General features: G+C 40.0%; 2 protein-coding genes and 1 long non-coding RNA gene across 8 annotated transcripts in view; 1 reads left to right on the top strand and 2 right to left on the bottom strand.

Annotated features, from left to right (window-relative positions):
• LOC109637953 (uncharacterized) overlaps positions 1–8,893 on the bottom strand; it is a 34,157-nt gene extending 25,264 nt beyond the window's left edge. For all 3 annotated transcript variants that reach the window (XR_011244366.1, XR_011244365.1, XR_011244367.1), the window contains exon 1: positions 8,824–8,893. This is a non-coding gene — a long non-coding RNA (uncharacterized lncRNA). The remainder of the gene's footprint in view (positions 1–8,823) is intronic.
• cmss1 (cms1 ribosomal small subunit homolog) overlaps positions 8,371–26,639 on the top strand; it is a 30,840-nt gene continuing 12,571 nt past the window's right edge. For both annotated transcript variants that reach the window (XM_069533262.1, XM_069533261.1), the window contains exon 1: positions 8,371–8,528. In XM_069533262.1, coding sequence (XP_069389363.1) covers positions 8,489–8,528 — 40 coding nt within the window. In that variant the 5' untranslated portion in view covers positions 8,371–8,488. The remainder of the gene's footprint in view (positions 8,529–26,639) is intronic.
• Positions 8,907–17,477, bottom strand: LOC109637911 (filamin A-interacting protein 1-like). 3 transcript variants are annotated; one of them, XM_020100581.2, is made up of 3 exons: positions 17,303–17,477; positions 13,433–15,980; positions 8,907–10,346 (listed from the first exon to the last, which is right to left on the bottom strand). In XM_020100581.2, exons 2-3 carry the CDS (start codon positions 15,662–15,664, stop codon positions 10,146–10,148), a joined length of 2,433 nt encoding a protein of 810 aa, XP_019956140.1. In that variant the 5' UTR covers positions 15,665–15,980; positions 17,303–17,477; the 3' UTR covers positions 8,907–10,145. The 3 variants fall into 3 exon arrangements, with proteins under 3 accessions (XP_019956140.1, XP_069389360.1, XP_069389358.1); XM_069533259.1 differs by having other exon boundaries at positions 10,145–10,346; positions 13,603–15,980; positions 17,303–17,476; XM_069533257.1 differs by lacking the exon at positions 8,907–10,346 and having other exon boundaries at positions 12,427–15,980; positions 17,303–17,474.

The raw sequence follows: 26,639 nt of genomic DNA, 5'->3' as shown, positions 1-26,639 counted from the left end.
TAAAAAATAATATTACAGGTTAACTCCTGCGTTCAAAATCTCAAATAAACGTAAAGACATATTATCAGCAAATGAGATGTTAAGTCTTTAAGTATTTGTTCTGTATGATATAATATTATGTATTACATTATTAAACTGTTAAGGCATCAATATGTAACATTTTACTTCTGTGGCTGGTTGAGCTGGAGCTACAACTCCAATGTATCCCAACCTATGGTTACAAATGGTCACAACATAAATCTGAGGGTCATGACATGATTAGTGAGTTCTGCAACAGATATTCATTTTTTGACTTATTTAGGCCTCAAATATTTACATGGAACATAAAAGTTCAAATGTCTCTCTGCTGCAAGTATAAACGATTCATAGATCTTAATGTTGAAAATGTGAGATGGAACGCTGCTTTTTGTAGGTGATCACAAACCATAAAGATTAAGAACAGGAGTAATCTTAAACATTAGATTGTATTTTATAGCTTAATCATATGTTCTTAATATAAAAGTAACTGGATGGTATATAATAGATATAATGATAGAAGTTCCTCTTTGTGGACAAATATACTATTGAAGAGGAAAAGTAAAGTCTTTTATTAATGCTGTTGAATTAGCACCAGGCTCCTATGACAGATACTGTATCTTTCCTGCTGCAATTCATAGATGAACAGTTTCCCAACATAACATAAATTCATTGGTCTGCAACAATGGACTGAATCAAATTTGTGCAAATGTCAACTCTCTGTTGTTGACTAACAATCGATGGAAGCAGACGTTTGAGGCATTTGGTCTTTTCGAGGCCTAAGTTTAATTCAATAATATTCACACTGAGTTCCTCAGCAATTGCTATTGATGGCTGCTAAGACCCCGAGCTCTCACAGACTGCTCAGTAGATTTGTTGCTTCAGGAGGGCTTCAAATATCACTGGAGCTTGTTTCACAATTTCTATTGGAGACTGTTCTTGATTTGACAGTGGAGGTGTTTGGATTATTGGATTGTGGTTTCCTCAACACAGTATAATATCCACATGAAATACACAAAAGCCTCCTTCTTCTCAAATTAATAATGAATTGGGGTTCAAATTAATTCACATGAAGCTTTAGAAAAAAACAAAATAATTGCAAGACTGAATAAATTCCATGACATGGTTTGCATTTGACACATTTAGAAATAATGGTTAATAACCAGGTGGCTCTTTGTTTTGATAGTGTGTGGGAGGCTGGTTATAGGGGGCCTTGATGAAGCATTATACTGTCGTCATCTTTTGTATTTGTCATTAAGGATTATTTTGGCGTCGCAAATTGCCTTAGAAATGGATGTCCGTCCAGTATCAATCAATCTATCTATTCTTTTCTCAGTTTTTTATTTATATTATATAATATAATAATAATTATTTTATAATGTTTGAAGCACTTACGGTCAGACTAAGACTAGACTTCTCTTGATTGGACCTAAACGTGCCTTTCATCAAGGTCCATGAATTATTCCCTGTGAAATCAGTACTTTAACTCATAATGTTAAAGAGAGTGATTAAAAATTCTTCCCATGATCCTACCAAAAATTGATTGGTTCTTCCCTGAACCAATCCTCCCACCAAGTTTTGTGAAAATATGTCCAGTAGTTATTGTGTAATCTTGCTTTCGATCAACACACAAACCAACTAACAAAAAAAACTGACGGGTGAAAACATAACCTCCTTGGCCGAGGTAATAACACCACATCCACCCTCTGCAGAGGCAGCAACCAATTCATGAGCAACATGAAGCCTCAACTCATTTAGCCAACAAGGTGTTGGTTCATTTTCCATCTGTCCTGGTCCTTCCTCTGCTGGGTCACACAGCGTCACACTGGCAGCAATGTCCCAGTTGACAGGTGCATTATCCAGAAGTCCCCTCTCACCTTGTTTTGTGTCTCTGTGTCCCCTCAGTGATGAATGTGTTGAAGCAAAAATATGTACGTGTCGCTAAGCTCCCACCTGTGTGCATGGACCTCTGCCTTTTAATGCTGTGACTCTCCACGTACTGTAATCAGAGAGGGGACGAGGTGTCATGTCATTCAGCCCACACAGTTGTCTCTGCTCTCCACAGCGTCAACAAGCTGTGTCCATACACTCTCAAATACACGTGGGAGCTGATATCCTGTCCCATCTGCTGGAAATAAAAGGTGTGAATAAGAAGACACGTCGCATCTGACATTAAAATATAAGATCCCTGAAGAACAAAGGTCAGTTTTGATAACAACTGTACCAGATTGCTCAAAGATCTGACAGCACTCTGATTCGGCTTCTTTCTTTTATTGTGAAGAAAAGCTTACTGTCAGATACATGACCTCAAAATTTCAATTACAATTTGACAACTCTGCGATCAGCTCATATAATGTGGGTAAATGTTACTGTGGCAGTGTAGGAGCATCTGTGAATCAGGAGTGGAGGTGTTACTGTTATGAAGGGCCGTTTACATTAGTTGCACACGTTTTGCACATTTTGGCATTATGAGGCTCATTCGGTACGAAATTGGTAAATGCCCCAAAATGTAATAACTGTGAATAGTTTTTGAAACAACATTTAGATAAAAAATAAGACAGAGAATATATATACGAACATAAAACATAAATACATTTTAAATTTGTGTATTTTTATTCAGATATTTGAGAAAAAAGGGAACTGGTTTGGCAGCTCATTAAATTGACGTCAACTTTATTACCTCTGTCAGGGAGGTTATATTTTCACCCCCCTCTGTTTTTGTTTAAGAAAGATTACACAAAAACAACTTAACGGATCACCACAAAACTTGGTGGAAAGATGTGGTAGGGAGAAAGAAAGAACCTATCACATTTTGGATCCAGATCAGGGGGAAAACAAATGGACATTGTCACTTTCTTTAACATTGTGAGAAAGGGGCTTTTTGACATTTTCACCATTTTCTAGGGAATAATTCAAGGATGAAAAGAAAATCCAGCACATTTAAGGAACTGATATCTATTTGCATGTGAAATTTGGTGCAGCTTGATTGAATTTAATGTGACTAATGGGCCTTGGTGGAGGTATATATGCTCTACTGCTCTACTTCTAGTTACATTTATTTTTAAGGGACCATGTACAAAAACCATGAAAGTCATTCATGAAGGAAAGTTTTTAAATAAAAGGGACCGAAATCAAGGAGCAGAACCGGAAATATATTTTATTTATTCCAAACATTCTTCTTGCCAAAACCTGGTGGCTACATTACAGATAATGCATCTCACCTGCCAACAGTTAATTCAAAGGCTGAAGTGTTAGGTGGCAGCTAATGTAGCCTCGAGCCTCATGCAGAAATATGGAGATGAGTAGTAACGTCTGGTAAACTCACGTCTTTCCGACTCCACAGTTTTTGATTTTTGACTTCAGACCCTGCTGTCATCACTTTATCACATCTTCTACCTCACCCCTCTGGAGCTTTATAAGGCTTTATCACTTTTTTTATATGATGTAACACACATCAAGAACTGTAAAGTGAATCAGGCGTCTCTAATCTCAAAGAAGAAATACTTTACTTCCAACTAAACACATGCAGTCACTGGGCAGATTAACCCATGTTCTAAAAGGGTCCAAAATCCTGGCACTTGTTTACATCAGCAACATTTCAGCAGTGGAAACACATGACAACATCTCATGAAGCTCATCATCCTCTCTGCTTTGTGACAGAGTTAAACTCGTTGTCTAAAAGCAACAGCACTGACCTAATGGTGTTTTGAAATGCCAGCACTTTAATTTGAAGATTCAGCTGGATGTCATGGGCTGTACCCTCCGAGCTGTTGTCTCCTCTCCGGCACGCTGTACAGTGTGTGGCCTTAAAACTTCCATCAGGTGAGGCATGACCCATGTGGTTGGACAGTTGGTGAGGCTGACAGTAACTGGGACCTTTGCCACAACAATCCCTGCGCTGAGATAACTTCTGTCCTACCTCTAAACCCCTGACACTTCGACAGGAAAGAAGTCACACGTTAATCCCATCTGTGACAACAGACGTGTGTACAAACATGACCTAAACTGATGCTAACAGACAGAACTCTTCTGTCACATATAAATATACCACGACAAAGGAAGTCCAATATGAGTCTATGCTCTCGGTTCACATATAATGAACAAATGTGGGTTTTGCTACAGTGGTTAGCACAATAGGTTGTTGTTGGTTCAAATCCCAGGTTGGCAAGAGCCTTTCTGTTTGGAGTTTGCATGTTCTCCCCGTGTCTACGTGAGTTTTCTCTGGGAACTCCTGCTTCCTCCCACAGTTTAGAGATATGCAGAATGGGGTCATGTTGATTTGAGACTCTAATCTGATTGTATGATTGTGAGACTAAATGGTTGTTTGTTACGATACACTGGCGATAGTATAGTAGTGTACAAGGCCTCTCGCCTGATGGAGGAATTGATGGACAGAATGTACAGACAGACAGATGGATAGATGGATGGATGTTGGGCCTGCGATACTGGTGACCTGTCCAGGGTGTACCCTGCCTCTTTCCCAGTGTCAAATTAAGCTCCGGCTCCTCAACGGGATAAACTGATGATGATTTTTTTGCCAATCTAAAATATTTCCAACCTTAATGTCTTTGTTTTTTCACCATTACAACAGAACACGCACGAAAAAGCCTCAAAAAACCAACTAACATGACAAGAAGCGACAGCAACAAATGAATATTTGCCAAGTGTTTATAATGCAGCGCATCTCCATGCAGGTCAGGCTCAGCCAGCTGCTCATGAATACAGTTGTAACTTGTGAGGGAAGTTGTGTGTGATGAAGTTTAAGAAAGCTCAAGGTCACTTCCTGTTTATTTGCGCTCGGTCACATATTGGCTGTCAGACCATTAAATAACTGGCTGACCCCTCCGCTCTGGCTGTGGCACGCTAACATGACAGTTACTGTATTTCATTTCATATTCATTTGAATCATCATTTTGTTCTTTGACTCTGTTGTTAACTTAATGCATAACTCCCCTTGGGTTGTCCACTAATTAGACGAGGTCACTGCACAATTAAAGTAAAAGAATCTTTTGATAATCTATGGACTAAAAGTGTGACGTAAAAAGGCATCTATCAAAGCAGTTTTAAATTGCCTGTAATCTGGGATATGTTTTTTGGGGAAAAGGCAGACAATAGTGCTGTTATAGCAAGGAAAAAACGAATGAACATAAACTGAAATGTATGTGAGGCACTGATAAGATTTTAGATGAAGAAGATGGTTTACCTAACGGTCTACTTGAAAACGCATAAGAATAGGTAGGAAACAGACAATTTTGTGGATGTGTTGTAATTAGCACTGAACTTCTTCTAAGCCATAATTAGGCGGTGTCCATCCTCGCTCGCTCATCCACCCTCTCGTTCTCTTGTTCAACAGAAGGAAAAAATACACTCACTAAAAGAATCCTTAAGATCATTAAAATGAGAAAGTGGAAGAACAGCTGCTTACAACAAAATAAACACATTAACACCGATGCTCTGCAGTGTGCAATCACAGGAGCCTGAAGAGACAGCTGTCCGCCTTTAATTACAATGACGCTTATTTTCTCTCTCGCTCTCCTTCAGCTTTTTCTCAAGTTTCCAGTTATTGACAGTAGTTAGATCTTTTGGCGTCTTATATCTTTTTCCTGTGTTGCTACCCAAACATAATTGTGACACTTTAATCCATATAAGATTATTTTTTGTTAGTTGTGACAACAAACACTTCTCTTGTGGCTTTCTGTTGGAAAAACAGTCAGTTAGTTTAGCTTAGTATAAGGACTGGAAACAATGGGCAACAAGCAACTTGTCTCTGTCCAAAGGTAAAAGCTAGTAATTTCCCATTCTTAGAAACTTGTAACTTCAGTGGAATTCGGTAGATTGCATACTTCCACCCCATCTTGCAATGTCAGAATTTAATGGGTTCTTCTTTGCTAATGTCCACTCACCAAGTTTTGTAAAAATTCTGTTGTTTCTGTGTAATCTTGCTGTTATAAATCTTCTAAATTAACTTTCAGCAAAAAAGTGAAATCAAAATGGTGGAAAAACTCCTTGAAAAAATACAAGTGAAGATTAAGGATGAAATAGAACATCAGGACAGAGATATTCTAAATTTATATTTTTATTCTACATCAGCAAATGCACACAATCGCAATTTTCTCCCACAATCACAAAAAAAGCACTTTGGTGTCATTTCCAAACCTTTCTTTTTTGATATCTCCTTGAGTGTTTGGCTAAGATTATTTTTTTAACATTATGAACCATTCTTCAAACTTTGCCCTTTCAATATGCGCTTATTATTTTGCACAAGTGTTGTTTCTGTAACCACAGGAGAAAACAAGATTTAACAAATGTAATAAGTCTCCCTGAGGTTTAGCATTTTGTTTCTAGTAAAAATGCAGCCAAACATTGTGGGAAGGAGACACGAGGAAGAGGCATGTGTTTTATAGGAATGATGCTTAATTACATTCAAAGCTGCCATTTAGCGTCCATTGTCCTGCCTGAATGTTGGCAGACCTCTGCACAATGTGTTGACTGCATCCTTCCTTTCTCCTTCTTGATTTGTTTTTCTTCCCACATTTTAGAGTTACCCAGCATAACCATCGGCAACCCTTTATAATTTCCCCCAGTAATCAGTCAGTTTTCTTTTTTTTCATGGCAAAGCTTTAATCAAACATCTCATAGCCTCTACCAGCCAGAAATGTGTTGTTCCGACTGAAACACAAAAAAGCATGCAATTACTCCCAGAGGATCTGTCCCTCCTCTCCGCTACAGCTGCAGAAAAGAGGGCACAATTCCAAACACGTCCTCCTCCGTTCTCTCCACTTTCCTCTCTTCTGTGTGTTGGAAAATGAGATCACCCAGTCCAGGCCATAATGACAGAGGACGTAAAGTTTTTTGTTTTTTTTTTGGAAACATGTAGAAACACTTAGTAAAACAGTAGGTTGCTGCTATCGTCTTCTGTGGGAACCTCACCTTAAGATAAATATAAAAGGTTTATCCTGTAATTTCTTTTGCCATTTGTAAAAAGGTAAACATCTGATGTTTATAATCTAAATATGTATAATTAAATGTCAGAGAGAAGAAAAGTAGCTGAGGTAAAGTGATGTGTCTGCATTCCTTTGCATAATAAGAAAATCTCTTGTAGCAGGTCTAACGTGTGGAGATGAGTCGACGCTGAACTAGTTTTTTTTAATGTTTATTGCTCCAAAACCACAATATTACTTATCCAACATGATCCATTGATTCTGAAGTCTTGAGAGGACATTATCTATTGAATAGATAATTGGCACCATGACACAATATGTGAAAATGTGCTTACTGGAAGAATAGTTTCTAACCTAAATTGCTCTCTTTCCTAAAACATGTCCTCATTTCAACACCAAATACAACAGGGAACACATTCAGGCTTTGATCAGGCACAGGATGGAAACAACCTTGCTCAGAAAAAGTCTAAAACTGTAACTTCTTTTGTGCCAAACTAAATTATATGGAGGCAGGCGAAGTATTTATCATAGATTGTGACTCTTAAACAGGTCATCGTCATTAATGAGGTTCTATTTAGGCGTGTTTAGAAACCCTGGGCACACAGCTTTCTTTTTGCTTTTAAATATTGGAGAGGCTCTAGCTTTTCCCAAGCAACCATGACGTTAAATGTCCAATTAAGAGTTCTCGTGGTGGAGACAAAAACAGACTTGCAGCATTAGCAGCATTGTATGTGTGTGAGTCAGAGCTTATATCACACAGTACTGTGCAAATGCAACCACCCATTGCCTTTAAAACAGCAATGGTTCTCCTGGGTACACTTTGGCAGGTAGGCCAAGGATCTTTGAGATCTTTCCACGGTTCCTCTGTGGATTGAGCCTCAGTATCATATAAAATTGTTAACTAGAGAACTTTATATTCATCGCTTAAAGTTGTCCAATGCGCTACTTCTGTAGAGTTTACATTAGATTTGCCAAGCAACCATGACATCAAATGTCTCATTAGGAGATATTTCTCTTGCACATCTTATAATGAGGTGCAGAATTTGCAGCATTGTATATGTGTGAGTCAGATTCTTTATCATACGGGGTGTTTTATTTATTCATATTGTGCCAACTTCTGTGAACACTGGTTTGTTTTCAGTTATTTTTGTTCTTTAAATTTAAATTTTGAAAAATAGACGGTTTTAATGTTCTGTGTTATTGTGTTATTATTTAAGTAAAAATTGCGTTCATTGCTTTAGATTATCTATAACTTAATGTTGATGGACGCTGTTGGAGGGGCCCGCTGGGAATCGTATTGATCATGTGTAAAATAAATTGTTAACAAGAAAACTTTATTTTCAGTAAATTAAATGATACTTTACGTCACTTTTTTTTTTTTTACAGATTTTATTCAATTTAGAATATTCACGGTGGAGCAAAGCCTCCTGGGACTTGGAGTTCACGGCTCTCGTGGTGTTCGTCAACGTGCTGCTCTTGAACGCACCCTGTCGGGCTCTCCCTGATTGGACAGCCAGCGGGTGAGGAGGAAAATGGGGGACGACCTGGGAGACGAGTGGTGGCAACACGAGGGTAATTCATTCGTCTCATTCAGCTCCGTTATCGCTGCGTGTTCCGTGTTTTTAAAGCCTCGCGGTCCGGGAGGTTTATTTCGCTGCATCACGATCAGCTGGTTCCGGACGTTAGCATGTAGCCTGCTAGAGAAATGATGAGCTGTAGCTAACTGTGAGCTAACGTTTGTTAGCCACCTCTGCCTGTGGCTCGTTGGGAAGTTTCATGTCTGTGTGTTACCATGGAGATAACTATGTAACATACAGTACCAGGAAGTGTGTGTGTGTGTGTGTGTGTGTGTGTGTGTGTTTCTTACCTGTGACCTGCAGACAAAGCTGGAGTCTGTCACACGTGTTGTTATGAGCAGAAGATGTGTAACACGTGTGTGTGTGTGTGTGTGTGTGTGTGTGTGTGTGTGTGTGTTAGCTTCACTGTAACGTCACCTCTCGCTCCTCTGAACGTCACAGTTAACTGTTTCTCATCCACACACTCAGCTGTCAGCTTTGATCCTGGTGTGTTTCACCTTCATCTCCACTCAACAACAGGACGAAGTTTCCTGTGGATGCTCCACACGGCATCATGCACGCTCCACACCAACAGGGGGCGCTCCTGTTCTTCAAGGACTGCTGACCTGTGCATGTTGGACAGTGAAGTGTGTTTTAAAGGTTCAGTGTGAAATGGATCAACTGGCAGAGATTGAATATAAAATAATCAGAGTGATGTTTTCACTAGTGTGTTTCATCCAAATTGTATGAATTGTTGTTTTCTTTACCTTAGAATGGCCCCTTTGTATTTAAATACTTTATATTTACATCGAGCGGGTCCTCTCTACGGAGGCCGCCATGTTTTTTACAGTAGCCCAGACTGGACAAACTAAACATCTTTTGAGTTTTTATGTCAACTGAAGCTACCACAGGTTCTCCCTCATGTTTGGAGGGGGGGGGTGTTCAGCTCTTACATGCCACTTTACTAAATTCTACACACTGAACCTTTAAAGCGGTATTATAATGAAGCGCTTATATTAGGCATATGTAGACGTATTGTTTTTACCTGTGCGTGATACACATGTAGCTCAGGACTTGTGCACATACATTCAGTTGGCAGTGTATAAACCCTCAACTGTGCACATCAATATATCATGTGAAAAAATATTTGCATTTTATTTCACTTTCACTGAAAGTGAATTAAGGTAATTTTCTATTTTGCAATGCTTTGGTAACACAGAACACAAACAGTATATTAGAATAATAATGAAATACAACATGGAGTTCATTCGGGATCACACAACTTTTTTTCAGGGTTTTAATAATTTTTGTTCAGTCAATGTCATAATCAATCTTTGACAAATACATATTAGAGCTTTTTGATTAAATGTAAAGAAAATCTAATTTCTCCAAAAACATGCATATTTCTAACTGCAAGTCTATGTTTTTAACCTTTAAAAGTTATTGCAGCATGGCATGACTAGTATACATTTGATTTTTTAACGTATATAGCACTTGCAATGCTCAAAGACACTTTACGTAGGTAAAACAGAGAAATCAAATAACTAGGAATACCTCTTACTGCTTATACTACTTCTATTGTGCATTATCTGCAAAAAGTCACAATTCTTTCATCTTTTGATCATTAACCTTTTTATTTTTTAACATCTAGCTGTAGTGCTACACATGATGTAGTTGCAGGCATGTTGCACAGTGTTTTCCTTGTATGCACTGTGGCATGTTTTCTGTTTTTCTGTCCCGTATTGAGAGCTGTGCTGCTTCTCCTATTAGTGTCACACCCTTTGATCGTTGGAATCCTTGTTGGACCAGGCTTCTGCAGCGACCCCAGAGGAATCTGAGTCAAGAAAAGAGGCGTAACAATTTGTTATGTTCATCAGATGTTCATTCTCACAGTGCAGATCTATCACTGATTTCTTTTGTTAAAGCATTTGTTGATTGTGTGAAGATGCTGTAGTGTTGTGCTTTCTAAAGAGGAACAGGTCTTGTTTCAATAGGCCTGGTACACCATGCTTAACGAACCCAAAGTGCAATGAGACATCATCATGTGCATCTTCATTACTGATTTTGTGGTCCATAATGGGAGCAGATTTTACTTGAATGATCGATATCAATTCTTAAAACCCCAAGATCGATCTTTGCATTTCAATTTCAAGGACCATCTCGATTTTGTATTATTAACTAACTCTGGCTGTGAAGTACTGAATCCTGATATCACATCCTCAAAAGGAATTGAGTGAAAAGACTGCACGCTGATGTGATCCCTATTGGTGTTTGTTTAAGAGGTAATATGTCTGGCTGCATTCATGTTAGGCCTTGGAAGTAAAGTGGACCGTGTGTCCCTGCTGGGGAGCTAACACTAGCTAACGGCTGTCTACAGAGATCAGGCTGATGTCTTGTCAACACAAACAGTGCAGATGAATTAGTGAGCAGACTCTCAGTTTCTGCTCTGTCTGTGATAATTAAAGTGGATGTGCTGTACTTTGGTGAAGCTTCTGCTGCTGACAGGCTGCGTTGCTGTATGGGATAGTGCTTATTTTTCAAACTATTCATATTAATGACATTTTTGTAACTGGTGCAAGTTCCTTCATTATTCTTGCTCCACGGTTTTGCACAAGTTGGCTGAAGAAATATTGATTGTTTAGCATTTGCCAAGTAAAATATATCCTTGGCCCACAGTTTTATAATTGGGAAATGTGTTTCCATTTAGGCAGGAAACAACAGTGTTGCTCACTTGTTGAATGTTGAAAAAAATGTAAGTTCTGAGAATAAGTCCTTAAAAGTGCTCAATCCAACATTGGTATTGATCTGATGTAAGTGAATCATCAATAATCGAAACAAATAAAGCAAATTCAAAGCAACTTGGTAGATCTGTGCTTATATCCACCCCCATTCAGGATTCACACAAATGAAGTATAATTAGTGGGTGCATGTTTCTTAGTTTGTCAAAAAACTGTAATTACAAGCCACATACATCCATTCCAAGCTCTAACTGGGTCATCTGTATATGTTTCATCATGTAGAAGGAATGTATTAACAACATTCTGGACTCAAATCTTTATGAGATCACTTAAAACCCATGTACATTTTGTACTAGGAGATTTGAGCAGCTGTTTCTCTTTCTACGTTGGCCCCTCTCTACCCTGACTGACATCCCGTCCGTACTCACATTTGTATCACAGAGATGCTTGACAGAAATAAGGCTCTGATGATGACTTAAAACTGACAAGACAGGAAAGGAGAGCAGACGTCTGTTCGATGGGATTGACTTTGAAGTTTTTAGAATGAATGAGGCAGAGAATTGTGAGAAGCAGTGTAACGTTTATGCTGATGTGTCTTGTGGCTAAATGCCCACAATAATAACGAGTCTAATGAGAGCCTCTTGACTTTGAAGTTTTAAGAATGAAGCGTCGACTTTTTAGAAGCTGTATAATGTTTATGGTGAATGTGTCTTGTGGCTAAGTGCTCACAATAATGATAAAGCTTCCAATTACAGCCTCTGTCGGCTCCGAATTGTCATGAAATGAATCGTCTGGTTTCCATTTTGCCAGTGGATGATGTCAGGGTACTAAATGTTTCTCAAGGTTTGTAATCATATACTGCAGTGTTGGCTCTCTGCCATGAGCCCCCTTAACTGTCAGCTGGTTACTTATTTAGATGGCAACTCATTACAACTTTGGCAGCAAGATAGAAATTAAATATTAATGCTATTTACCACCCAATTATCTCAGTCCATTTATTTCTGTCACACTATGTAACCATATATTTTGTGGAGTTGACCTTTAAAAGTTTGATAGATGCATGTTGTGTTGACTTAAAGGTTCAGTGTGTAGAATTTACATCTAGTGGTGAAGTTGCATGTTAGAGCTGAATACCCCTCACCCCACCCCCCCTTTAAAACATGACAGAGAACCTGTGGCAGCCTTCAGTTGTCATAAAAACTCAAAAGGTGTTTCGGTTGTCCAGTCTGGGCTACTGTAAAAAACATGATGGCCTCCATATAGAGGACTCACTCGACGTAATTATAGATATTTAAATATAAAGGTTTAACCTCATTTTCTAGAGGTTATGAGAGTTATCTGTTATTTTAGAAGTTGGAAACATTCAGATATATTTCTCTAAAATGGATTCTTTATACTGCTCTCATTACCCCTGCTCGCCTTCAGTGATGCACATTCATATTCTTGTTTCAAAAATAATTTGCTCCATTATATTTGTCAGCTGCATCCTTCCTACCTTAAATATTCTTTTTCACCTGCCTGTGATAAAGTGCAATTTTATCAAGCAAAGGTTAAACATACATTTTTGCAAGTGTATTGTGTGTTTGTATTGGATTATCATTTAAGTGACTGAACACTGGCCATTTTCACAAATGTTCATAAAGTAAGCAAATCAACTCAACTATTTGTGTATCACGTATTTATGCATTTGGAGGTGTGGCCTGTGTTGAATGTTTAACCTGCTGTGGCAGAATAAGTGGCAAACTAAATATTTATTTTTAGGTAAAAGTGAAAAAGACTCTTTTTATTTGCATAGCAACCATTGATATTAAATCCCTCTTAATACTGTTCAAGTTGAATAAGTAAAAACAACATAAATGATTTTAATGAACAGAAAAAAACATTATGAAAAACACAAAATTATGAGAAGTACATCATGCATTTGATTGCAATGATATCTCAATTAGCTCTTGTATAGGTACTAGACACATGACAAACAATAAAGGGTTTTAAACACTAAATACTAAAAACTAATACTAAAAACAGGTTTTTATCAAATGCTTCTTTTATATTGTCAGTGATACTAAATACAACAAATTCTTGGTTATCAATGAAAGGAGGATGTGGTTATAGTTGTCTAGTCCAGGAATATAATTAAAAAACCTGTATGTTGTATTTTCACCTAGTCACAAAGGCCACTTACTGTATTATTATTTGAGGAATGTGAGGCTGGAGAGCTAGCAGGGGATATAGTGATGCTACTTGCAATCTTTCCAGCACCTTTGACATGACAGCCATTGGTGAGTACTTGAGTCCTTTGCTCATGTCGAACATAGTAGGCTCCATCAGGTTGTGGGAGGCTGTGGGTCGTACCGTTGAGAGACTGGATATATGGGCTCCCCAGATGGATATGTATCTTGTTATCCTCCGTGGTGATGACACTGGGACTCATGTCGACGCTATCGGACTTCTGATGTTGCCAGCCGTTCTGCCACTCTGGGCTCTTGCAAAAAACAGCCTGATTTGCAGCTTCCATTGGCTCTGGAGAACAGGTCCTGACTGTTACGATCTGAATAGGAGAGCCGCTGAGGTCGGGTGTTACAGAGCGTGATGAATTTGGAGTTAACACTCGAGTTATGGTTGTGCCGTGAAGCGGGGAAAAGGTGCGGTCAGGGCTTGATGGGGGGGTTTTAGTATTGACCGCAGGCAAACCGGAGTTCTGGATGATGGTTATTCTCTGCTTGGGTGAGGCTCCACTTGTTGGAATGACAGCCGTGCTGGTGTAGGATGGAGCTGTGTCTCCAGTGGGGCTGCTAATCTCGAGTGTGGCTGTGTTGAGTATATGATGTGGTGTTACCTTGATGTGCAAGGGCTGCCCTCGTGTGTGTGTTAACATCATCACCTCCCCATTAACTGTTTGGTGCATATCTATGCCGTTGCCAGAATGGCTGCTGTATTGGCATATGTTGTTATTTGCACTGTTCAAGCTGTTGAGGTTGCTGACAAGAGCGCTTCTTCTGTTTATGACTTGTGCATTGTGGTTTGGGTCCTTATCATCATTTTCTTCATCTACTTTCTCACTGTGCTCGCTATAGTCAGGAGGCAGGCTGTCTGCTGGCTCAGTTTGTACTTCTTTGGTGTTCTGATGGAAGTCTGAAAAGAGTTTTCTGTTAGTACCAGGTGTCAGATTCTTGATTCGTTTATATCTGTCCAGCTCACTACTTAGTTCCTTCATCTCTCTGGCCAGCTCTCTGTTCCTGGCTTCTTGCTGGGTCAACTTCCTCTGCAGTGAGGAGTGATCTGTCTGCACCCTGCAGATTGATGCCTCAGTCCCCATCAGCTTCTGGAGTTTCTCCTTCAGTGAATCTACTTCTCTGGCTAATAGTCTGGACTTAACCTGTTCCTTCTGAAGACGACAAAGCAGAAGGTGTTCCTGGTTGACATCCTGCTTCTCTGCCTGCTCGTACCTGGAAAGCTCCCTCTTTGCCTCCTCTAGTTCCTCTGTTAGAGTCCCAGACCTCCTCTGTTCATCCTTGAACCTCTTTTCCAGGGACTCAAAGTCCTCTTCCACCTTCAACAGTTCACCCTCCAACACCTCCTTGTCCCGGAGTCTCGTTCGCAGCCAGTCTAGCTCCTGGGTCAGTTCTTTGACTTGGTTGTCCTCTGTTTGGCAGTGATGGTTTGTGTTGTTTGGAATAGAGCTGTGTGTGTACTTCTCCTCTTTTTCCTTCCGATTTTCCAAAACCTGCAATCTTCTCTTCATTATGGTTACTTTATTCTGTAGCTCTATGTTCCTTCCCTCTTCTGTTTTTAGTCTGTCTTGAAGCTCATCTTTTTCCTTTGCTATGTCCTTAAGCGTTTCCTCTAAATCTGCTTGAGACCTCAGTGCCTGCTGCTTCTCCTCTCTTAGTCTGTCTGTCGTTGTTGCCATAACGCTTTGCTCGTTTCTATTGCCCTCCTTTCTGTTGAGTTTTTCCTCAGCCTGCCGTAGCCTCTCAGCCATGGTCTTCCTGTCTTCAACCAAAGCCACAGTGAGTGACCTGAGCTGGGCCAGGTCCTGTCTTATCGTTGCCTCACTCTTTTCCATTTGTCCTTCAACAGCCTCAAGCTCTCTCACTTTGACTTTCAAATTATCAAGCTCACTCGACAGTGTCCTGCTAACCTCTCTCTCTCGCTCCAAGCTGCACTTCAGAATACTACGGTCCTGTTTGCTCTTAATTAAAGCCTCCTCGATCCTGTCCAATCCGCCGATTCTGCCATTCAGGTTATCCACCTCAACTTTCAGGCTACGGCCGTGGCTGATCTCCCTCGCTAGTCTGCGGTCCAGGTCACGACATTGGTCCCCCATGCGTATCAGCTCCTCGTCCTTCCCCTCCATTTCCACTACTCTTCTCCTTAGTACCTCCACCTCTGACAGCAGACTTGGGGTCGTCATGGTGATCTGGTTTTGGCTGAAGATGGAAGCTTGGTTGTAGCGCTTCACCTCTGGATGCAGAGATTTGACCTCTTTCTTTGCACCAGAGTAAGCAGTACCCACGTCCTGCTTGATGTAGTCAGTGGTGGCCGTCAGTTCTTTGACACAATGCCTCTGTTCCTCCAGCAGCTCACTCAGACACTGTTGCTCCTCCACAACCAGCAGTGCAAAAGCCTTCAGCTCTGTCAGATCCTCTTTCAGGGCAGATACTTCTCTTTCATTTTTCTCCTCCTTTATTCCTTGGTATTCTCTTTCCTTTTCAATCAGTAGCTTGAGTCTGTAAAGAAAAAAGGAAATTACACTGGTGTCAAACAGAAAGTTGTGGCTAGTTTTATTGGGTAATTTACTCTACTTTCAATCTTCCTACGCCTCTGATGTTTATGCTAAACCTCTTGGTCAGATCTTTCAAACACAAATTGTTCCCTTAATTATGTATTTCCAGCATAAACATTTATTTCCATTATAGGAAAAATTCAAATAACTTTGTTCTCCCTATATCAACGTCTAGAGAAGCCAACAATAGTTATTTTTCTTGTGTGTGTGTGTGTGTGTGTGTGTGTGCACGCCTACCTTTAATCCCCTAAAACATGTATATGTGTCCATGTACTCCCATGTGTTTCTGTTTTCTCCATGCAGCGTTCTGTGTGATGTTTTGACTAGCATGGCAGATGGTCCCTTGGTGGGGAGTGTTTGTTAATTAAGAAGTTCGTCTACTCTTGAGTACCCTCGACACTGCAGACCAATCACCCTCCCTCTGTGCACTTCGCATGCTACCCCATTTCCAGCTACGTGAGGCAGGAATTCCCCCCTGATCCATAAGTAATTACAGACTGGCTACATTTACGAGGTGCTGTCACTCCTCACATTTCCACAGATGCACACCAGCAATGTACAAATGTATTTAATACACACTATTCACATTTTTGTCATGTTAATGCAAGGAAGGGGCACTTGAAAGTTATTTCTCACCATTACATTTTTACTATTTAGAATCTCTCCTCAAAACTTTCTGCCAGTGTTGCATACTGAGTCACCAAGTTACTTCCAACAATTAGGTGTATTTGCGTTCACATGTTCAAAGTCCACATATGATGTTTACCTTGTAGATTGAAAAGAGAGATGTGGAGAGTTATTTGTGGATAAGATTTGTAGGAGAGATGATGTTAAGTGTAAAATCTAAATGCACATTTGTATTAAGTGTTTTTAAGAGTTAACATGATCTTTGAATTGAACTTTTGGGAATCTGTTCCTATGAAATACATTTCACTCTTCAACAACAGTGTGTGTAAGATGTGATGTTCTGGATGACAGGTCTGGAAAAATAAAGTAAATTGCTCTAATGCAAATTGCTCGAGGAAGAATTTGAGTTAGAAATAAAGGCTGTAAGTTTTAAGAGCAAAAGTTTCAGAGGGAGACTTAAATTATTGTATTTCTATGAGTGTTCCTTTTACTTGGGTCGATTTAATCTATGGAGAATTACCCAAAGGTTACCTTATGTGGAACAGCTCATCATGTACCTACAAAGTTTTCTTAGTCATTAATGTTTCTAATTGCACATTTGCACTTTTCCAATGTTTGCAAGTTTTTGATCGTTCCTACCTGTGCTGTGTAGTTGGCCTCCTGTCCTTTAAAATCCTCAGAGAATAAATTCTCTCTCAGCTTTCACCTCTCCCTTTCCCGGAGATCCCAGTGATGTGGACATTCCATCCAGAAAACCAAACATTATGAGAAGTGCTCTGCACACTGAGTCTCACTCGCAGTCAGTGGCGCCCATTACATCATCAGCAAGTCCTTATATGGAACTCTACAGGCTCTACCGCTCTGTGTGTGTGTGTTTGTACTGGAGTTAAGCCCATTCCAGATGAGGTCATTGTGTAGCCATGCCAAAGAGGCTAATGGGAAGGTGTGTGTGTGTGTGTGTGTGTGTGTGTGTGTGTGTGTGTGTGTGTGTGTGTGTGTGTGTGTGTGTGTGTGTGTGTGTGTGTGTGTGTGTGTCTGTGTGTGTGTCTGTGTGTGTGTGTGTAAATTAATGCTTCAATCACAATTCGGACTCAAATGACAAACACTCTGTTTGCAGTAGGATTAGCTCACGCAAACATGTTAACCATGCTACATAAGTACCAAACCTAATTTAGCATGCCCTGCTCATCTAATAGCATGCAAACTGCATAACAAGTGTGTGTACATGTTCTCATATGTTTTAAGGAGAGACATGTTTTGTGAGTTGCTTTGCCTGGGGCCTGATAACCTGACTGGGAGATGACTTCATGAGTTCATCGGCTCTCAATTACATCCACATGTTCTTTCGCTCTCTCGCGCTCTCTCTCACCCTCACCCACACCTCTCTCTATCTTGTTCTCATTTATTTATTGCTATCTTCTTTTTTTTTTGCTTCAATGTATGGAGTGCAAGTTTTTTTGTGCGATTTTCATCTTTCCCATAGCATTATCAATATCTTTTGTATCTCTGTTTTTTCTTTTTTCTTTTTTTACACTTTGTTTTCAGTGGAGCAGGGAGGAATGCCAGATGATACTCTTGTTATTCTCACTGATAATCTTGTCTGTTACAACAAGAATGACAAAAATCCTATTAGAAAAATAAACTATATTTTATCTTGCTAGGTGATAGCACTACTTTGGTTGCAGGACAAAATAAACTCCTAGTTCTGCGTGTGACGCATGTTCCACTCTGAGAACACTGTGTAGCACTGTGCCTCCTAGTTCCAGCTTTCCCTGCAAAATGTACTGCTGGTGGTATTTCTTTCTGTCAAGCAAACCCATCCAGTCCCCAATTAAAGGAGAACCATTTCCCCTGTGTCATGTTGTCATCACAAAAGAATTTGCAAAGCAGCCTAAACTTCACTTTTTGGACATTTATGTTCACAAGCCTCAATATATAAAGTTACAGTTTGTGCCAGATACACAAGTTAATGATGCAAGGCCTCTGGTCTGTGCTTTGTTGGCATTCTCTTTAATCCATTAATTGATTCAGCACAGCACTGGCTGCCTGTTTTAAAGTCAGAGATTATTGCGTTAACATTTCATCTCAACTTTCCTTTGGTCTGTGATGGTTATGTCTTGATTTTGAATAAAGTTAAATGTTGTAGTTGGGCTGTTGCTATGGAAATCTAGTGTTTTGTCAAAACTGTTGTAGAGATTCTAATTCAACTTTTGCAGGCTGTAATTTGTGGTTCTGTTGAATTTTATTGCATTATACTGGACCATGTTTCTAATATTTAGTCCCCACTAATGATATAAATTGATTAATTTAGGATTTATGCATGCTGCTTTGTAGGATTTATTTTTAATCTAAGTGTTCTTAGTAAAATGGCAATACTCCGAGGCTTACACCTATCTGAAGTAAAGAGGTTGAAGTGCAACTGGTGACTCAGTAGACTGCAGGGGTTAGTAACACAACACAAACAATAATTACAACATTAGATAAAATGGCCTCCTCAGGCACACTGCCAGATGTTGTGGTCTATTGCATGATACTGATTCTAGAGAACCAGTATCTTGTATTTTCTTTTTTCTTTTGTGAAATTTGACATTAAGGTGAAACATCAAAATGCAGAAAGTTAGCACCTCAGTTCCACTGCATTGCTTCCAAACATGAAGCAATACGTAATCCGTCCCAACCTGATTCATAGGCTTTGTTCCAAACCAATCCATACTTTTTTGTCATTATGAGCTATATAAACGTTCTTTCTTTATACACTAGCTGTGAAAAGCAGCCCAAAGACTTTCATTGCTCTTGTTTTCCATTTATTCAGTGTTCAAGTGCTGTTGTGGTTTGTAAACTGCTCTTAAACTGAAGCCTGCTAATGCTTGGAGATGAAGATAGGCTGTTAAAATCCTCTCCACCTTAAACATTAAGAAATTGATCTTGCCAGCCTTTATCCAAAACCACTTGCAAATTCATGATCAGCCACAGGTCCCAGAAGCGAAGGAGGGTGTGGTTATTTATATAAATAACCTGTATAATTATTCTGCCTTGACTCTGAAGACTCTTTTGTAGAAAAAGTCTTGTAAGATGAGAGATTTCTGTTGCTGTGGAATGTGAGAGAGAGAAAAAAATCCTCATTCCTCGCAATTTCTATCTACAGACCAACTCCCAAACCAGAATTCATGAGGTCCCTTAGAGGAGGGGCTGGCATCTGCACCGCTTGTCCTCAATTACAAGCATGATCCAATCCCTCAGAGGCATTTCCAAGAAAACCCTCAGACATTGCCAATATGTAAAATTCCCACTATATGAGAGGAGCAATCTCTCTTCTTTGTCATATCTCCTATTTTCAACCAGGGGTATAATTTTAAGATATTGAGCTTTTCTAGCTGCTGCCTTTGATAAGTCGTCCAGTTGTACTAATCACTGCCGTACTGGGTCATAGAAAAGGCTCCAGAAGATGGAGAAGAAAGGGAGCTCCTTATACACTATGTGCTGGTTTTCTTTTCTTTATTTGTTGGCATTTAATAAAATTAAAGAAATTACCAAAATGACCTCATATGCTCAGGCTAGCAAAGAAATGGGCCCAGCAACTTGTAATCAGCAGTTCTGCTCTAAAGCAAAATGGTGCCAGACGCCTATGGTAAATTATGGATATCTTCTCTCAACACATTATTGGCTGATCGGGCAGATGGTGGATATGTTTCAGTGTTAGGGGTGGATAAAACAGCTGTGAGTTTCCAAGATGACACCGCCAAGTTTACTTGTCCGCTTGCTTTGAGCAAAGTCTCCAAAATCTTTCCTCCATCATGTTAAAACAAGCCAGAGTTGAAAGCTTGTTAGCATGCTAGCAGCATGACTGTTGATGGCAGTGTGGGAATGTCTCTGGTCTGGCACTGTAATCCAGTCTAAAATAACTGTTTTATTTTATGGATTTGTATCAATTGTACAGACATTAATGTTCCCAAGAAAATAATTTAGATTTGATTAAACTTTTATGATCTGCTTACTTTTGTTCTAGCACCACCAGCTGGTTGACATTTTATTGTGATGTCATTACCACTATTTGATCAATTTCCATTAAATACGTATTAGGCATTCATAGTCAGCAGAGGATGAAATCTAATGATGTTGGCAATCCCCTGACTTTTAGTCCCCTCCGACTATGAGGTAGGTGTTTGTGGTTTTGAGTGAAATGTCTCAACAATTATTCGATGGATTGCCATTTAAATTGAATACAAATGGATTCCCCCCCTCTAAGATGAACTTTATTAACATTGGTGAGTCCTTGATTTTTTTTTTTTTACAAACCAGGTCAAAAATAAAAAGGACATGCAAACGTAATGAAAGTATTCCCATCAGCTTCATGTGTACTTGTGTTTAGTCCGAATTATCAACTGTTAAGATGCTAAAACACTAAAATGAAATGTGAAACATAATAGACATTGTCCCTGATCAACTTCAGAATGTTAGCATGCTCACTCTAGCATTTAGCTCCAAACATTGCTGTGCCTAAAACCAGGCTCACAGCTGTTATTATTGCTTTAGATGCTTAGTCTTGTAAAATAATCTTTTGTAGATCACATGCATTCCTTTCTTTCACATTATTGATGACATACTATATTGATGAGAAGGCCACATCTGGGGGTGAAAACATGATGGAGTTAAAAAGTGGTTTGCGGGTGTAGCACGGAGTCTGTGAAGTGTTTGTGATTTAGAACACAAGTGGACAGATGAGAGCATGGATGTCTTTTGTGTGTTGAACATGTGTGTGCAGTTAATGCTAAGATGTCGTCAGCCTATTGACAGACCATAGGAAACACATGCAAGCATAGAGCATGTTCAGATAGCTGAGGTTGGAACAATCAGATTGCTGCATAGTGATGTGCAGTGGTAATCATCCTCTGACACGCAACAGGGATCATACTATGGCATAAAGTGATTGTATGCCGTGACTGGAATTAACTATATACTTCACAGCTAACACAGGTCATCTGCTGTGCACATGGCACCTTGTGGAATTTATCTTTGAGCAAATAAAAAGAAAAGTGACCTGCACACAGGCATTATTTCAAACAAAACATTTTGGTAAGCAGCCAAACACTATTACATCGCAGAAACTATGGAAGGATGAGAAAGATTGCAGTTAAAATCCATTCACTATGAGACTTGTTGTCCCAATGTTATTTTGTGTGGTGCACAGTGTAATCACTCACAAAAATGTGATGAATTACCTCAGGACATAGTGCTCACTTCAACAGTAATTAGAGTTGTGTGATATGCCTGAATTTTCATATCCTGATCATTTTCATTTCCTCATGATCCATTACACCTGCCTTTTCACTGATCTGTAAATTTGGAGCCATGTATTTGCAGATTTTAATTTGAAACAGGAGCTGTTACCTCCTTCCTTCATCATGATTATTTGCCGTATGGTGCAATGCACCCAATAACCACTTGTAACGTCTGAATCTGGGCTTTTGAGTTCCCCACTGTAGTGTTGTGGTTCTTAACCGCAGACTTTCTGCATACTGTTTGACATAATTCTTGTTTAGGTGGTAAAAGAGGTTGGTGGTGGTCTGTTATGGTAACCATTATGCAAAACAATAAGTAAAAGTGTGGTTTTCTGGTACAGGTCAGACTATTCATACCCAAATCACATCCATGTGACCCTCTTATACGTATGAGCACCTTGTTTGCCTTGAAGAGTGGGATTTGGAGCACAACGAAATAAGCAATAGGGCGTAATATGAAATTGAGCGTATTTGTTTCACCTTTCTTCGTAGCCTTTTAGAAACCTTGGGGGAAACCCTTTTCGATGAAATTGTGTTAATGTGATGTTCTGAAGGCACATAAAGGAGAGCAGGCATTAAGATGAAAACCCTCTGTGTTTGAGCAGTTAGGAATGTACGAGCCACACAGGGTGCACGCCACACCACAGAAATGCTGTCTACTTGTGTATTAATCTTCATTAGGTTAAGATGAACCACAAAGCCTTTATGTGTGCATGTTTAGGGTTTCCACATTGTATTTGAATGGTCAGAATTCTAGTAAACTTAATCGCTTTACTGGCATGACTATTTTGGTCTGAAGTTGTGTGTGTGGATCAGTAAAGCGTTGGCACTCAGATGCAGACAACTAGTCTCCTCCCAAGGCTGCAAGCCCAGTGTGGATCCAGTCTCTGTACAGCTAGATTAAAGAGTGGACTGTAGCGGTCCATGAGCCGAGACAACCAGGAACTTCGACACAACAGCCCTGTTGTAGGCCTCAAATTGCATATGAGAACCAGTGGCCACCTTCATATTAGACTCAGCTGTACTCCAGAGACTGAGTCCACATCTAAAAGTGCTCTCTATTTGGGAACCACCAGCAAACCCTCAGCCCATTTACTTAGTTTAGAAGAGGGCTTTATCCTTTGCTGCGTGGTATTGTTGAAATTGGCAGGAAGGTGCCAATTTAGACTACATGTAATTGCATGTGAGTGCATGTTTATGTGTTTACAAGGGCGAGTGAACAGAGCCAGGCTGGCCGCAAGGTCTAACCCAGTCCAGGATGTAATGGACTGTGTCTGAGTGGAATAAGTCTAAGTACAGTCTTGAGGTCACATTCACTGTCTGGTATAAATGCAGCAGCCAACAGTGCCTTCTCTGTCACTCAGCCATAAAGAGCATTACAGACCAACATAGACTAAAAGAATCTAAGCCTCCACAAGTGTACATCACAGAGCTCAGATCTGGTTTGTTCCAGTGCTGAAATACTTTAATCCCATAGCCTCTTCTACTCTAGCTGTAAATCCTGAACACTTATACATTAGGAGGGATTCTGAAAGGCATGGCTGGATATTTCTTCAATGCAGTCCACCAATTTAGTCAATGAAGTTATTTCTCTGGTATTCATAAGAGCCGGTAGGGTCTTGTGCACCAACCTTTCTCTGTCCTCCTCAAGTAGAGTTGTAAGGCAGTTGCTCCTATTGATAAAAGCCCTGTGGCTTCTCTCCTGCTTCTCTAGCCTGTTTAGGGCACCACTGTGAGAGCGGCACACCTCTGCAAGCTGTTCCAGCATCAGTTTGGATGAACGCTTCTGGGCTTCCAACAACTGGTTGACCTGAGGGATAATAGGAAAAAAAACATGCAGGTTGTCAGATGTGAAGAAGATTTTAGTGTACCTTGAGCAGGAGAAGGGTTGTTCAAGGTGAGGAAGTGTTTACACGTAAATATGGCAACTGAAGCCTTACATAATTAGCCCAATACCTGGTTCATGAATCTGTACAGTGTAGGCTGCCGCTGCACATCACATGTTCTTTTTAAAAGATTAATTACCAAAGATGTATATCCTCATGCAGATAGTTTGGGGTGTGTTGAGCCTTTGAATACCGTTGTTATAGATGGTATTTCACTGAAACAAGGCCCTAGTTACTCAGGAAAATTTTATTCCCGTTAAGAAATACTCATCACAAAACCTGATGACAGGAATGTCGATGTAGATTAATAGAAAACAAGCAAAAGCAATGCTACAGTTGACAGATCCATTATCATTTGCAAAGAACAGATCCAGAGCATGTAACACCTGTAGTGCAAAAATAGCAAATTTGTGCAATGATGCAGAAGTATTAGATACTCTTTTGTCAGACAGTAATGCATTCATCTCATTAAATTTGATTAACCGCTCCATATGGTGCTCCATATTACTTTTGTTCTGTTGGTACCTTAGCAATTGGTATTTCATACACATCCTTCAGGTGGTCCTGCTGGGCTTGGAGGGAGTCTCTCTGCAGGGCTCGGAGCACCTTGTCCGGTCCGCTGAAACCATAGTGGGCCCCCACTAGAGCCAAATCTGTCATCTCTGATTTCAACACAGTGATTACCTCATCTCTGGCCTTGTGTGACAAGTAGAATAATTACTTAAGCGTAAATATGCTATGGAAGCTGTTTTTACAATCACAATCTGAATTTGTGCAGTTTATTTGCAATGTGAACAAATCATCCTACCTGCAGTTCACCCTCCAGGATACTGAGTAGAAACAACAAGTCATCTCGGGACAGGTCTTCTCTTTTGTGTCTGCCCCCCCTCCACTTCCTCTTGTCTCGCATGTTGTCACTCTGGATGGTGATTTTGGGGGGCTGTACGGGTTGGAAGAAATGCTCGGACCAAGAATCCATTTCGCTGCCTTTACCAAAGTGGGTGCATGTCTTCGGGCCCGCCTAGAAAGAACTGGAGATTTAGAAAAGATTGGAGCTGTCAGCTGAAGAGAAATGAAAAGAAATGAAAAGAGAAATGTTGTGCTTCTGATCAAGGAGGTTAAACAAGGTCATGAATTGTATCCTTACAGCACAAGTGGTTATTATGTGGCTTTAATATGCGACAGTCTGATGCAGATTATATAAACCATTCAAAGCTAATCCAAAGTCAGGAGGCATCTTGTCATAGCACTTAGTGTTGCTGAAACGGATAAGTGTGCGCCTGGCATTACTTTATATGAGGCTTATGTCATGTCATAGTCTTGGCACAGTTACAGCAATCACTGTCCGCTTGGCAGACAAAAGTACAAATAGTTGCCAAAATGTAGGAGGTTGATTACTGACCACATAAGTAAGAGCTTAATATTTGTGTACCATTTGTGTGTGTGTGTGTGTGTGTGTGTGTGTTATTGAAGCAAATCACACCAGCTAAACAGTGTTAGCTTTCCAGCTTTCTCTAACTCGATGTTTGCAACACAGATTTGGAGTGAGAAAGCAAGCAGGTTCATATTAGTGAAAGATGATGTCATCTCTCACTGTTCTTCAGCTCAGCCTCTCTCGTCCAAGCTCTCACAGAAGCCAGGAACGCCTCTAATTCCCAAGGTCTTGGTCAAGTTTTTTAAGATTGTTTACTACCCGCACTTTAATTTTCCTGCCCTGTGGAAGTTGAGAAATGCAACTGGGTGATGTGGTAACATCGAGGGTTGTGTTTTTAGTGCAGTTAAGATCATTAAGATCTCCTCAGAAGTTTTTATTGTTGCTTGTGAGAAATTCTGTTTCTGAACAGCAAAGCAGCCAAAGAGACAGTCCCTGTCATCCAGGCCTGAAGCAGATCAAAATGCAGACGAGCTGTGAGTTGATAATCTTTGGCACATTGTATCTGTGTTGGCCAGTGGTCTGGTCCGTTTTCTGTGGACATTAGTGTATATTCTTTTTATCTCTACCCATTCAGTGCTGTTGCTAATGTGGGAAGTCAGGCCAAGACACGTGCCACTCTTAATTTGGCTTTCAAATGACACTGATAGGGTCTGACCAACTTAAAATTGTCTGTCAAGTACAAACACTTACATGTACACACACACATGCAGATGACATGACGATGTTCTTTCTTTGGTGTGTTCACATTGTCTAGACAAGCACATGTATGCTGATGTGGAAGCACCCTCCCACATAATGCCAGGCATGTGAAAATACCTCCTTAAGTTAACAGATGGCTCAGATGGAGCCAGAAGCAGTCTTAATAATGGTTGCCAGGGTTGCCCCACCGAGGACTGTCCACTGGCAGGCAGGCTGGCTGCCGCACATGTGGCTGGCTGCCTCTGTTTATTTGCACCTCCCATGGCTGCATCCCTCCTGTTTACACAAAAGGGCACTGGAAAGCCATGTTGCTAACGCTACCACCATCAGCCAGAAACAAACATCTATGACTCATTGTTTGATAATCTAAACAAAGAACACATTTACTAGCGGTGGCCGTTCTTAACATAAGCAGTGGTGAAAATGATTGTGTTCTGTTATGATCAAAGAGTTGATGAAACAGAATCCAGTCTTTTGGACAGTTACCTCAAGTAAATCGGCTGCACACACTCTCTTTATTGGCTCTGGCTCCAATTGGCAGTGATGGAAACACTCTAAAGTATAAAACACTCTATCGTCTTTATTTATTTAAGACTAATTTGTCACATAAATAGCCATAAACTTTTGTGTGCTTTATTTCTTACAACGGGGGAACGATGTGCAACTGTGCACTATTT

This window comes from Paralichthys olivaceus, chromosome 10, assembly GCF_024713975.1.
Source record: "Paralichthys olivaceus isolate ysfri-2021 chromosome 10, ASM2471397v2, whole genome shotgun sequence".
Classification (NCBI taxonomy): Eukaryota; Metazoa; Chordata; class Actinopteri; order Pleuronectiformes; family Paralichthyidae; genus Paralichthys; species Paralichthys olivaceus.
Note: the sequence above shows the minus strand (reverse complement) of the source record. Positions and strands in the feature narration are given on the sequence as shown.

Bases quoted from the DNA above. Each gene is read 5' to 3' on its own strand.
- LOC109637911 (XM_020100581.2), bottom strand. From the start codon at position 15,664: ATGACGACCCCAAGTCTGCTGTCAGAGGTGGAGGTACTAAGGAGAAGA. The intron at 10,347-13,432 runs GTAAGTGGCCTT...TTCTTGACTCAG, and splicing joins ATTCCTCAAATAATAATACA to ATTCCTCTGGGGTCGCTGCA.